The sequence below is a fragment of the Sapajus apella genome, unplaced genomic scaffold, assembly GCF_009761245.1.
Source record: "Sapajus apella isolate SASKATOON/1434 unplaced genomic scaffold, GSC_monkey_1.0 scaffold39, whole genome shotgun sequence".
In the NCBI taxonomy this organism is placed as follows: Eukaryota; Metazoa; Chordata; class Mammalia; order Primates; family Cebidae; genus Sapajus; species Sapajus apella.
The window spans coordinates 11,198,092-11,212,304 of NW_022436979.1; the positions used below are offsets into that span (position 1 = coordinate 11,198,092).

The window sequence follows — 14,213 nt, forward strand, 5'->3', positions numbered from 1 at the left end:
TATATTTATTAATGACTATTGATTAAAAAGACTTTGAAGGAGTAATACTGCTGAGAAAGCATGCAAGCAACTTCTGCAGAATTGTCATACAGTTAATCAGAAGTCAGAAAACATACCAAGCTAAACAATGTATTTCTTGACTTACTCCTAATTGCAATACACACCTCTGCATAGGGATTAGTAAAATTATAGTACAGATCAAGTTCCCCAAATCATTTTTAAAAGAAATGATCAATACTAAATATTAGCAGCTAAAAGACCATAGATTTTTGTGGCTTCAGAACTTTCACACACTGAGAGCTCCAACAGAGGAAAAAAGCAAAGAAAATCAACATAATTGCTCATCAGAAGATTGCTTCATTTCTAATATGTGCAAAACAAAGAGCATCTCATATTCTTAATATCACCTTCCTTCCTCAGGGTTTTAGGGAATATTAGGTAAAACCAATAATCAGCGATAAGAGATGCATCATTGTAACATACTAAAATTCAATCAGGACTGATCGTGCTGAGACTCACTGCTGTTTTTGAGGGGGGTCTGAAAAATTTGTATACTCTATTATTTTAAGCCTCTAAATATGATGATTTCTTTTGGCTTTAATATATCACTGTGGAAATAAATCTCAATGTAGCAATTTTTTGCAACGCTGATCAGAAATCCAAATGTCACTTAAAACTTAAATATAGACAAAACACAAGCATATACATATACATGTTCATCTTCAGAGAATATAAAAAAGGTTAAATAAAAATAGATAATAAAATTTCAGATACAGAGATTACCACTTCAACATAAATTTATTTTTGTGTTTATTTTTCAAAGACTTTAGAGCATGAGGAACACTAGATGATGACAGGATGACTTTCCAGCCTTTGTTTCTTTCTTCTTTAAATACAGATGTTGACAAAAATGATGGATTAGATGCAGTCCACTTTTTCCTCAGTTGGCTGATGTTTTTCGGAATTATAAACCATGAAACTAAACTGGGTAAATGTTGAAAGTTTATTGCAAGCAGCACCTGGGGCCAAAAATGAGAAAGATGTTTGGTTAACTCTAGGATACACGTATTTCTAACCAATGCAGAGAGTGCTGATTTGACTAGACATTGGCTACTACATACCTTCCATCTAACTAAGCCACGTGGAAGCACACTAGTGTCACCCTCCTTAGGACTGAGTCATGAACAGTCCATGAAAAGAAAGAGGTGGCAGGTAAGCTAACTCTTTGAACTTCAAAAAAAACTGGCTGATTTTTGTTGTTGTTGTTGATCTATACACGCGCTATCATTGCTACTATTATGTAACTCTTCTTATTTTTTTCTTAGAAAAAATTATTCGGGCACACCCCCCACATTTTATTTCTCTAGCCACTAGAACATTCTCATCATTCATCCCTAACCCCAGACTCCACCATTGCTCCCTATTCTTCTACTCTCTCAGAGTAATTGTCAACATGCTTTGTCTAATCAAGTCCATTTTTTCTTGCTCAAACACCTGGGGGAGGGTCATTACTTTATACATAAGAAACGAGTCAACTATAAATTCATCCACAATTATATAATTATCATTTTTTTCATTCCATTATATCCAACTCTGAGCTTTCTAATAAGGTTTATTTCTTAGGAGGGAATCAATAAAACTGCCTTATTTGATACATAAAGCTTTTCCCCTTCATAATTTTTATTGACTTTTGTGTTTTTGTACTTAAAAAAGAATAAAGCATTCTTCAAACAAGTTTTTCAAATACAGAACTGTGGGAAGTAAAAGATCAAAGAACTATAATAAGCAGTCCAACCTAATAAGTCATATTGATCAGTAAGCTGCGTATTTTCTCCATCTGAAAATTCACTAATGAGAATCAGCAGTGGCTGATCTTAAAATTCTTTGAAACCGTGATAGGCTCATATGGAAAATAAATGAAGCGAAAGACAAGCCTCAAACAGTGCAAAAATAATTCTGCTAACCTCCTTGGTTTACTAATTAGTAATACGTTTTGTTCTTTGGAGCCCTGAGAAGATCTAAATGGCTGAAGCATTTAATAGTGAATAGAAAAGAAATAGGGAAGATAATTTATCCTTGTCTATTTCTAATTAATATAAACATTTGACTAGATTAGCCCATCTCAACATGTACTGGAGCTGAAGCTAAATTTCACTTAAGACACATGTGAAAGATAAGTACTACTAGTCAATGCTTGGCTCTTAACTACCAGCGGTCAACCAAAAGAGGATTTTAGGTATATATACTTTTAACACTGCGGGTCTTGACAGATCATCCATTAACACTCAGTGCCTGCTTAAGGAGTCTCCTTTTCTATTGAATACAGTGTATTGTATATTACAATATTTAAAAAGTGTATGTTTTATAAATATTTGGAAGTTCACACAAATACAAAATCCAAACACAACTTACCATAACTTCCAGTCATATTGGCACATATAACAGCCCCAAAGAATTCTGGAAAATACTTCTGGATTCTGGAAATCACTTTTTGGCAAGCTATGGTTGGATCTTCTCCTCCTCTCATGTATTCTACAGCTTGGTAGCTGATTGAAACGGAGGTGAAACCTTAGTGTCACAGAATAAATACTACTCCAAATTGGGTTACTTGAAGTTAGAAATTAAAAGCACCAAAATTGCCGCATTAGATAGAATACACATAAATGAACAGTAGTTACTTCTGTTAAAGCATCCACAAAGTGAGTCAACCTTGATACAGTGTCCATCTTTTCAACTAATCCACCCATTAATTTCAGATATGGAATATTATTTTTGGCTTTGGCTGAGTAACTGTCAGTAGTAATGGCCAGAAGTCAAAAAGAATACAGGTTTTCTTTTTTTTCTTTCGTTATTTTATTTTATTATTATTTTTTTAGAGATGGGGTTTCACCATGTTGGCCAGGCTGTTTGCAAACTCCTGACCTTCAGGTGATCCACCCACGTCGGCCTCCCAAAGTGCTGGGATTACAAGCACGAGCCACTACGCCCAGGCCAAGAATAACAGGTTTTCAATGAGAAATGCAGCTACAATCAAAGGGGAAAGTACTGTGTGCATGGGCACAACATCCAGTTAGGATGATGGAACATCCTCCTTTTACCATCAATTACCACAGCTCCTTTACTCCATAGCTTTACATCAATTATCTAACTAGATCATTAGGTATTCTCACCTGGGAAGCAGGGAAGCAGGGTGAGCAATATATTTTATTTTCACAAGACTCTGATTACTTAACTTGAATGATTATCATTATCAAAATATAGGCAAAAACTGTTTATGCAGTTTCTAAAAAGCTCTTGTGCACAAAAATTTAGATTACACAATATAAAAATGCTTTTCTTTTTGTTTTTTTGAGACAGAGTCTCATTCTTGTCTTACTCTGGAGTGCAGTGGCGTGATCTTAGTTCACTGCAACCTCTGTCTCCCAGGTTCAAGCGATTCTCCTGCCTCAGCCTCCTGAGTAGCTGGGACCTCAGACTTGTGCCACCACACCCAGCTAATTTTTTTTTGTATTTTTAGAAGAAATGGTCATGTTTGTCAGGCTGGTCTCGAACTCCTGATCTCAGGTGATCCACCCGCCTTAGCCTCCCAAAGTGCTGGGATTACAGGCATGAGCCATGGCATCTGGCCTCAAAAATTATTTTCTATCTTAAAAGAAAAAATATCTTCTCCAAAAGTCTCTAAAATTCACAAACTATGAAGTCATACCTTGGTAGGAAGCGCATCAATATATCACCGTCCCCAGTGGCTGCAGCTGCCCCCGCAGTATCGTCAGCATAGGCCCCAGCTCCAGCTATTGGTGAGTCTCCTACACGGCTTTGAGAGGGTATTAACAACGTGGGGTAGGAAATCGAGTGGAAAACACATTAAGTCATGAGCTGTTCCAAACAAGGGATATTTCTACTTAGCCTCTGATACTGTTTTAAGTAAATTTTTCATCAGAACAAAGAGAGAACAGATTTTCATTAGTTTTTCAAATTAGGTTTTCACAAACCTACATTAATTACATAAGAATTTAGCCTGGCGCAGTTGCACATGCCTGTAATCCCAACACTTTGGGAAGCCAAGGCAGGTGGATCACGAGGTCAGGAGTTCAAGACCAGCCTGACCAACATGGTGAAACCCTGTCTCCACTAAAAATACAAAAATTAGCTGGGCATGATGGCGCATGCCTGTAGTCCCAGCTACTTGGGAGGCTGAGGCAGGAGAACTGCTTGAACAGGACCTGGGAGGCAGAGGTTGCAGTGAGCTGAGATCCACAGAAACACAGAAACATAGTTTCACAGAAACATAGTCTCATAGAAACAGGGACTAAAATGGGGTTTACCGGAGGCTGGGGGAGGGGGACCTGGCGAGATGTGGGTCAAAAAACACGTGATTCCAGTTAGGCAGGAAGGTGAGTTCCAGAGGCCTATTGCAGATCATGCTGACTAAGGCTGATTAACATTAGAGTGCACATTTGAAAACTGCTATTTTTTTTTTTTTTTTTTTTTGCGCAATGCAGTCTCACTCTGTCACCCAGCCTGGAGTACAATGGCGTGATCTCAGCTCATTGCAACCTCTGCCTCCTGGGTTCAAGTGGGTCTTTCTGCCTCAGCCTGCTGAATAGCTGGGACTGCAGACAGGTGCCACCAAAACTGGCTACATTTTTGTATTTTGTTTTTTTAGTAGAGACAGGGTTTCACCATATTGGCCAGCCTGGTGACCTCAGGTGATCTGCCTGCCTCAGCCTTCCAAAGTGCATGAGTCACTGTGCTCGGCCAAAACTGCTAAGTAGATAGATTTTAAGTGTTCTCACCATAATAAAATAGGCATGTGAGATACCATGTTAAATAGTTTGATTTAGCCATATTTAGCATAATATGTTAAACAGTTTGATTTAGCCACCAAAACATCATGCTGTACACAGCAAATATACATAATTTCCATTGTCATTAAAATTAACTAATTTTTAAAAAGAACTTGTTATCAGCCAGGTATATACCAGGATGGCACAGATTTACAGTGACTATTACCACCCTTTATCATCTAATTTTCAGATTACTGCAACATGTTCAAAATTGATTTCCCTTATCTATAATCTATTTCTGCTACCTATGTAATGTGCCAAACTTTTACCAGATTTTTTTCCATTAAAAAAGTTGTAATGCTTTTCTATTTCAAAATTAAATCCAGAATGCCTTAAACTGACTTATGACACCTTGAATCTAGCTCCCATCTTCCCTTACCTTTCAATACCACTTACGCAACCCCAACAAAAACAGACATACACACCCCCACACACCCTGTTTTTCCTAGCCAGTAGGAGCCCTGAACACACATACAAATACACACACACACAAATACACAACAGTCAGAGCCCTGAGCATGCACGGGCACACACACACACCCCAGTGGGAGTCCTGAGTGTGCACGCACATACACACACAATGGGAGCCGTGAACACACAAATACACACATCCCCCAGTGGGAGTTCTGAGCGTGCACACACATACACACACACACACATTCTTCCCGGCCAGTAGGAGTCCTCAACACACTGACACACACACACACACGCCAGTGGGAGCCTTGAGTATACACACACACATACACACACCCCTTCTTTCCAAGTCAGTGGGAGTTCTGAACATGCACGCACACACACACACAGCGCAGTGGGAGCCGGAAACACACATACACCTTTCCTAGCCAGTAGGAGCCCTGAACCTGAACTACCTCGGACTCCAAGCATCAGTTCACTGGTGTTCCTAACTACCCCAGCTTAAAGAGATCACCTCTGCTACCCCTGAACCCTACAGCACTGGCTGTGACTCCCTCTCCTGTGGCACGCAGCAGAGAGTACTGCATTTTCTTTCACGCTCACTCATCGCAGCTTCGAGACCAGGGCTGTGCTTTGCAACCCCCATAGCACCTGGCATATATCGCTCTGCATTCAATGCATATTTGAGAGCTTTGTTCTTTTGGAAACACTAACCCAGGTATTTTGAATTTTATACCATTTGTAGATGTACCAGCAGCAATACGTCCTGTTTTATGGATTACAACAATGCCTAGAAGTGGAAAAAAAAAATCACTGTGGGTGTATAAAGTTTACCTCAAATATAAGCAAGCAATTAAGCAGCTTGTAACTGCTATGGTCTGAATGTTTGTGTTCCCCCAAATTCACATCAACCACAAGGTGATGGTATCAAGAGGCAAGGCCCTGGGGAGCTGATTAGGTGATGAGGACAGAGCCCCCATGAATGGAATTCATGCCTTTATAAAAGCGGCCCCAGAGAGCTTCCTCACCCCTTCCCCCATGTGAGGACACGGCAAAAAGACATCATCCATGAGCCAGGAAACAAGCCCTCTCCAAACTCTGAACCTGCCAGCACCTTGATTTTGAACTTCCCGGCCTCCACAACTGTGAGAAATAAATTTCTGTTGCTTATAAGCCATGCAGTCTGGGTATTTTGCTATAGCAGCATGAACTGAATAAGAAAGTAATGTTAATTGCCACTGTAACAGGCAATTAACATTAATTATTATTAACAGGTGGGTACTTTAAGAGGTGATTAGGCTAAAAAGGTTCAATGCCACTACCAGAGGTAGTGGGTTCCTGATACAAAGGATGAGTTCTACTAGATTTCCTGTCTCAGTCTCTTGCCTTCCACCTTGGGATGGCCCTTGCCAGACGCCAGCACCCTATTCTTAAACTTCCCAGCCTTTAGAACTGTGAGCCAAATAAATTTTTCTTCATAAATTATCCAGTCTGTGATAGTCTGTTATAGCAGTGAAAAACCAACTAAGACATAGACTAATGTTAAGTTTTCACCATTATAACTTGGAAAAAGTTATTTAAGGTCACTAAAATACCACAACATAAAATTGCCAAAAAATGAAATATCAAAGATTTAAAAATCCACAACTGAATAGTCATTAAGTTTTAGGTGTCTTGTATAAATAATTTACCAGATTTTATACAGATGCTAAGACAAGACTGATCTATCTACAGAGAGAGGGGCATACTTAATTGGCAGTTAAAACAATTGAAATCAACTTTGGTAGAATAGGGAAGAGCTACAGAAAGATAATTAACTAAACTTTATCCATAAAAACTGCACAAAAGGCAAATTACCAATAGTATCATGACCACGATCATCTTCTGTTTCTTTATAGATAGGAATATCCTGCTTTAAGATGCCAGGTGGTTTGTAGGGTCCACAGTATTTTGAGGCATCTGGTATAACATTCTGTAAACAAGATTTAAGTTTTCTTTTTTACAAAGGGTGTTTTTAGAAATTGCCAAGTAATTATGTACAGTCAACACTAGCAAGAAACCAAAAAAAGACATCTGGTAACTTAAGAATTAAAAGCTAAGAAATCACCAAGTTTTATGTAAAAACAAATAGTTACATAATTTTACTAAATACCCATTCTAGTCTAAGAATTAAATACTATAGGTGAGGTATCTATATGGCATGAAACAGGTCCCTAATTTTTCTCTTTATATACCTAAAATTCTCAACACAATAGTAGATATAAATAAAGTTTTTTAAATTAGATATTAATCCTTAAAGAAATTAGATACACACTTGGCCTTTAAATTTCAGAAATTTGTTCCTTGGCCAAAGAATTCTGAGATTTAAAGTAAAATACGTTTGAAAAACTTTTGTTTTTTCAAAGCTAGGTTTATGTGAATATATTCTAAGTTGTGCTTTAAGATTCCTTTATAAATCTTAAAGGCTCAAGAATATAATCCAAACTCATAAATTTAGGTTGTATATGTCGAGTGGTATTAAAACAAGAAACCTGTTCCTGTTCCTCATGTCTTACACATCAGGGCACTAAGGGCCTCCCCTAACTTCATTTTATGATTAGCCTCTTTCAAGTGCTAACCCAAGGGACTTCTGACTTGTTAGCTACTCAGAAGTAATTAGGATTAGAGAAGAAATAGATGAGAGACTAAGATATCTCACAGAAGGACCCTGCATGGCAAAGGCAAACTGATTTATGCTGAAAGTCCCATTAAACACAAATTATTCCACTGGTAACATGCTAGAAACCTAATATTGTAAGTCCTCAAGTCAAATAAGAACAAGATACTGGATATACGGCACATAGATAAAACGTAAGAAATATTTTAGATGAATAATTTCCAAACCGATTTTTTAGACTTAGTTACAAGGAAAATCAAGCAGGGCAGCCCTGACTGAGGCAGCCCCTCCACATGGAAGAAACTTCAGTTTGAAAACTATTGTGAGACACCAGTAGCTCTCCATGCTGGATATGCATCCGATGCAGCTAGGGAGGTTTCAGGAACATTGACGCCTAGAAAGTCAACTAACACCGCTGACTCTAATGTACAGGCAGGATGCTAACCAGCACCCTAGACAACAGGGGGCAACAGTGAGCAGAAAGGATGTCATTTAATATTTTCAGTTTTTTAAAAAAATTAAATAGGTATGCATACCCTCCAATAATTTGGCTGACAATTCCGAGCAAGCCAATTTGAATGAAGAGCTTGAGAAGCATTGGTAGATAAATCTTCATTGATAAACCCCATACTTTCAGCAAATTTGGTGGCTAGAGATTGAAAAAAAAAGGAAAGTATAAATTATTCAAGTATTGTCTTTACAACAAAAATAGATGTACTAGAGGCATTCTGGGTCAGCAGCATCTTAAGTGAGCTGCACAAAGACTTTCTTTCTTTCTTTTTCTTTTTTTGAGACAGTCTTGCTCTGTCACCGAGGCTAGAATGCAGTGAGTGGCGTGATCTCGGCTCAGGGAATCCTCCGTCTCCTGGTTCAAGAGATTCTCCTGTCTCAGCCTCCTGAGTAGCTGCGACTACAGGTGTGTGCCACCATGCCTGGCTAATTTTTTGTATTTTTGGTAGAGACAGGGTTTCACTGTGTAAGCCAGGATAGTCTCAATCGCCTGACCTTGTGATCTGCCCACCTCAGCCTCCCAAAGGGCTGGGATTACAGGGGTAAGCCACCGCTCTTGGCCAACATAAAGACTTTCAAAGGAGTATTTATACATGAACATTTTAAGGGGCTCTATTTTTAGACCTTCAATTTCCTTACATTCTTCCTAAAACTGATCTACTTAAAACCCTTGGGCTGTGCGTTATGACAGTTCTCTTCCCACCTCAGCTCCACAATTTTCCTTCTACTTCACAAAAGAAAAGGCACACTTCTCACCAATCCTGAGTCTTAGAATTGCACTGAAACTAGACCTGCAATGCCCCGGGTATAAAACAAACTTTGAGACACCAGAGGAACCACTGAATTCCAATGAATGGGTAACAGATCCTTTTACTTGTCAAGTAGTTTCTAATTCTGTAGATGCTACAAAATTGAGGGAAGCCAACTGGAGTTGTTAGATAATACCTCATTAACAATAAATTTTGACTACAGGTTTCTGGTCTGTAATTAGGAAGGTGTTCAAATAACACACACCGCCAGAGCAAAACTTCCATTCCCTTCTTCTTAGAGATGAAGAAGTAAAGAGATTCAGAAGTAACTTATCCAGTTAAATAGACGTCAAGTAAAACAGCTGGAATTGGAACTTAGGTCTGTTTTTATACTACTTTTCAGTGAAAACTATAGTCGAAAGACTAGAAAAAATTTCAGTGTAATTAAAAAATACCTGACTCTCCTACTAAAAGTGTGTGTGTTGTATGTTCCAGTATTTTCCGTGCCACACCAATAGCATTTTTAATTCGTCTAAGATCTCCTACTGCTCCTACATCCATAGTAGTCCTACAAGAAAAAAGAATGCAGTTAAGAATTAAGGAGTTTTCAGCAGTTCATAGACTAAAAACATTGCTTTTCTCCAATCAATTGTGTTTTGTAGTTAAACTCTGCCATTTTAACACAGAAGTGACAACACATCCATGAAGTTCATCTAGATTCCCATAGTCAGGCCACATTAAAGAAAAAATAGAAAATCAATTTGCCATATACCAAGACGGCACGAAAATTCTCAGTTTCTCCAAGCTAATTTTAAATATGGCTTTTGAAAGGGGCCTGAAGGCTTCCGGTCAGGCAAACCACAGCATTTGTGGACAGCAGGTAAATGACTGTTTATAAGGTTAGAGACATGGTTTTGTAGCTTGGTATTCTCCCAGTTCTAAGGAGAATACCTATCTCTCCATGTGATATTCCTACTACTATAATTTTTTTTTTTTTAGTTGAGAGGGAAACTGTGTTAAGAAAGGTCAAGTTTAATAAGCTAGGGTTTTTTTGTTTTGTTTTGTTTTTTTTTTTTTTGGACGGAGTCTTGCTCTGTCACCAGGCTGGAGTACAGTGGCATGCTCTCACCTCACTGCAAACTCCGTCTCCTGGGTTCAAGCAACTTTTGTGTCTAAGCCTCCTGAGTAGTTGAGATTACAGGTGCATGTCACCATGCCCAGCTAATTTTTGTATTTTTAGTAAACACGGGGTTTCACCATGTTGGCCAGGATAGTCTCAATCTCTTGACCTCATGATCCACCCACCTCAGCCTCCCAAAGTGCTGGGATTATAGGCGTGAACTACCACACCTGGCCATAAGCTAGGGGTTTTGACCTGTGACAAAACTCATGCATTCTTCCATCTTGCTCTCAGTAGAAGACCACAACTCTAAATGTAACTCAACATGAAGTGAAAATGTAGAAATAAATAGGACCTAAATGGTATTCTTACCCATCCATGATCATGGCATCTAGTGTGGTTTCTCCAAGTTCATCAGGACTTCCTCCAAAGCCTACAGTGCCGTCACACTGCTCTCTCTCACACATGGCACAGCCGTTCTCCACGGCATCCAGGGCAGAGCCTCCAGATGCTAATGCCCTCCACGCTGTTAATCAAATCCCAATACTGCTAATTTATATTTATATATATATTTTTTAACACCAAATGCAACAAACCAACTCTGATTTTTAACAACTTTTTCACACTGACTCTGAGTTAAAGTCACTTTTTAACACATTAGTTTATCAAGTGCTACAAAGGAGTCAGAGTCATAAGAGTCGAAATTATTTAACTAGTTATCATGAAGAGCTCTGTGTGGGCAGAAAAGAAATTAGTATCCTCTCTTTTATTTTAAAAGGTACAATTGAAACTACTAAGAGGCAATTAAATAAAAAATCCACTAAACCACAGCCTTCTTCACACATTTCTTCTGCATCATTAGGTTATTAAAATATGCATAATTATTGGGGCCAAGGCAGGTGGATTATGAGGTCAGGAGTTGGAGACCAGCCTGACCAACATGGTGAAACCCCATCTCTATTAAAAATACAAAAATTAGCCAGGTATGATGGCACACGCCTGTAATCCCAGTTACTCAGGAGGCTGAGGCATGAAAAACGCTTGAACCTGGGTGGCAGAAGTTGCAATAAGCCAAGATTTCACCACTGCACTCCAGCCTGGCGACAGGGTGAGACACCATCTCAAATAAATAAATAAATAAATAAAAGCATAATTAATAGGTGTATTGAGGTAACACCTATCTCAGTTAAGTCTTAATAATACTGAACAGCAAACAATTACAACGTGGACTTCATGTGGATTAGTTAATTGAATCTTCATAATAGCTTCTGTGGTAGGTACTGTACAATCACGGCTCTCATTTTAAAGAAAACAAAACAAAGCAAGAAGGGTCAGGCAGTTAGTTTAGGGTCACACTGCTGGTAAGCAGCAGAGCCAGGATCCCATACATTTGGGGGTGTGGGGGAAGGGTCTTCGATGGCCAATTTCTTTTCCGCTAACAACAGAATTCTTTGAAGAGCAGGGTGCTGGTACACACTTTAAGCATCATTACTGCACCCACACGCTGGAAAGTCTATTTATGCCAAGTTCCCTCTTTCAATACAGGCAACGTACACAGAGGTGTCCCCACCCAGGCTGATGCATTTTCTTTTCGTCTCATTATCGCTGGGGATATCTTTCTCACAGCCGGTTTCTTCATTTTCTCTGAATCGTATGCACTGCCTATAACACAGAAATTTAGCTCCACAAAATTCTGGAGCCAATTCTATCCCGTAAAGCTAATATGTTAGCTACCTCAGATGGGGGAGGAGGGGTCCGAAAATGGCTGTTCTGGTCATTAAGCAAATGAAAGAAGCATAGTACAATGCGAAAATGCCGAGAAAACGTACAGGCCACTAACAAGGCGCAGAAGATAGTGCCCTAACTCATCTGGGCACGAGATAGTCAAGAACATTTCCTGGAAGAGGTGATACCTTAGCTTAGTGGTTCTCAACCCTGTCTGCAAATTGAAATCATCTAGGGAGCTTTTTTTTTTTTTCTTTTTAAAATGCCCTAGTTCCAGCAGTTAGATCACAATCACGAGGTGGGCCGGGCCAGGATGATTTTTGAGACGCTCCGCAGACAGTACAGCAAAGGTTGGAACCTCGAATTCTAGGTAGCAAGTAAACACGACAACACGTGGCTAAAAAAAAAAAAAAAGTAAACGGCAAAAAACACTATGAAGACTATGCTATGGCTGGGACACTATTAGTCGTCTACAAAACTGCAGAGAAGTGAGGGATTAGAACGCGAGGTGGAGACGTTGACAGCCCGTGAAAAGACTGGGAGTCAGGCCAAAAAGCGTAGGTGCTACTTCAGTAAAGAAACAATTATTGTAGGCCGGGCGCGGTGGCTCAAGCCTGTAATCCCAGCACTTTGGGAGGCCGAGGCGGGTGGATCACGAGGTCAAGAGATCGAGACCATCCTGGTCAACATGGTGAAACCCCGTCTCTACTAAAAATACAAAAAATTAGCTGGGCATGGTGGTGCGTGCCTGTAATCCCAGCTACTCAGGAGGCTGAGGCAGGAGAATTGCCTGAACCCAGGAGGCGGAGGTTGCGGTGAGCCGAGATCGCGCCATTGCACTCCAGCCTGGGTAACATGAGTGAAACTCCGTCTCAAAAAAAAAAAAAAGAAAGCACCAATACCCTAACTATGGTCAGCAGCAGGGTGGAGACATTGCACTGGGGGCTGCATAACGGGAGGATGGAAAATGCAGTCGTGGTGGGTAAGGAGGACGCAGTAAAGGCCACTGGCAACTGACTGCGCGGCGCGGGAGATGCAGGAAGACTCCGGGTCCCGCCCAGCCCGGCGCTCGCCCGCCCTCCCCGCCCAGTGACCGCAGGGCGGCGGGCTGGTCCTCCCCGCCCGCAAGCTCTCGCGGCGCAGCCACCCGCCAGGCCGCCAACCCGCACCTGCTTCGGTTGCACTCTTAAAAGGCCAAGTGTTGAGGACCAAGGGCAGAGGGCTGGCGCCGCGCACTACGGCCTGGCTGAGCAGAAGCGGCGCGAGAAGCTGAAGCAAAGTCGACTTCCCCGCCATCGCTGAGCGCTGAGGGCAGCAGCGCGAGAAAGGTCCCAGCTGCCAGCGATCCCGGAACTCGTAATTCCCAGCGTCCCGCCCGCCTGGCGGCCACGCCCACTTTCTCGGGGACGCGCCCACGCCTCCCTCAACTCTCGCGAGGCGTGGCGAGGCGTGGCGTCCCAGGGCCCGCGGAAGAGTTGTGTCCTGCCGGTGCTGAGCTGTTCCCTGCTCTAAGGTGCTTCTTCCTAAGTGCTGTGCAGATTTTTAAAATAGCCAAACAAAGTGTGGCTTTTCCTGTTGTTAACATAGATTTAGCTTGATATTGAGAAGTTAATACAAAATTATTCAACTCTAGGTTGCGGGACCCCAGGAACTTGAGCTGATTGCTGTGTGATATATATTTGGTTCTTACAGTCTTTTGAATTTAAAGTTGAAGTTGAAAAGTTTGTGAAACTCAGTATATTCTTGGGGATCCCAGGCCTCGGAGCTCTGCAGTAGTTACTGAGTCTGGGTGAAGTGTATTTGCTTAGTACCGCATTAGTTTTAGATTTTATTTCTATCCATAGCTTCCGTCATTTTCGCACCACAGCTTTTTGCAGCACTTCCTCTCATTATAAATCCCTGAGCTGGAAGAAAAAGAGAAACAGCCTGTGTACCCTCTGCCTAGCAGACTGATGCACCTTCCTGCACCTCCAGGGCAAGAAGGCTACCTCCATTCTTTTTTGAATGTATTTTTACCTTCCTGCCTGGCACTATTAAGTGCCAAACAAATGGATAAAAGGAGGAATGGGGACTTTATGTGCCTGGTGGAGGCTGTTCAGTTTTGTTGCTGGGCAAATGTGCAAGCATGAACTAGTAATCCCTGTGGGAGTCTGGAAGGCCTGCTCATGTTGCCAAGGCACGACACATAACCA

At 40.8% G+C, this 14,213-nt stretch overlaps 1 protein-coding gene and 1 long non-coding RNA gene across 2 annotated transcripts in view; one reads left to right on the forward strand and one right to left on the reverse strand.

Annotated features, from left to right (window-relative positions):
* Positions 1 to 764: 764 nt before the first annotated feature.
* On the reverse strand, positions 765 to 13,440 carry AGA (aspartylglucosaminidase). The gene is made up of 9 exons (XM_032298711.1): positions 13,191 to 13,440; positions 10,669 to 10,822; positions 9,632 to 9,744; positions 8,454 to 8,566; positions 7,119 to 7,233; positions 5,976 to 6,051; positions 3,707 to 3,814; positions 2,413 to 2,546; positions 765 to 1,019 (listed from the first exon to the last, which is right to left on the reverse strand). Exons 1-9 carry the CDS (start codon positions 13,315 to 13,317, stop codon positions 919 to 921), a joined length of 1,041 nt encoding a protein of 346 aa, XP_032154602.1. The 5' UTR covers positions 13,318 to 13,440; the 3' UTR covers positions 765 to 918.
* The window catches only part of LOC116565220, a 45,009-nt gene continuing 44,233 nt past the window's right edge, over positions 13,438 to 14,213 (forward strand). Inside the window, exon 1 of the long non-coding RNA XR_004275332.1 lies at positions 13,438 to 13,534. This is a non-coding gene — a long non-coding RNA (uncharacterized LOC116565220). The remainder of the gene's footprint in view (positions 13,535 to 14,213) is intronic.

Excerpts from the sequence above, each read along its gene's own strand:
- AGA (XM_032298711.1), bottom strand. The coding sequence starts at position 13,317 with ATGGCGGGGAAGTCGACTTTGCTTCAGCTTCTCGCGCCGCTTCTGCTC. Across the intron at positions 10,823-13,190 it reads TAAGAGTGCAACCGAAGCAG|CGTGGAGGGCATTAGCATCT; the intron begins GTGCGGGTTGGC and ends TTTGATTAACAG. Across the intron at positions 1,020-2,412 it reads CAATATGACTGGAAGTTATG|GTGCTGCTTGCAATAAACTT; the intron begins GTAAGTTGTGTT and ends TTTTGGCCCCAG.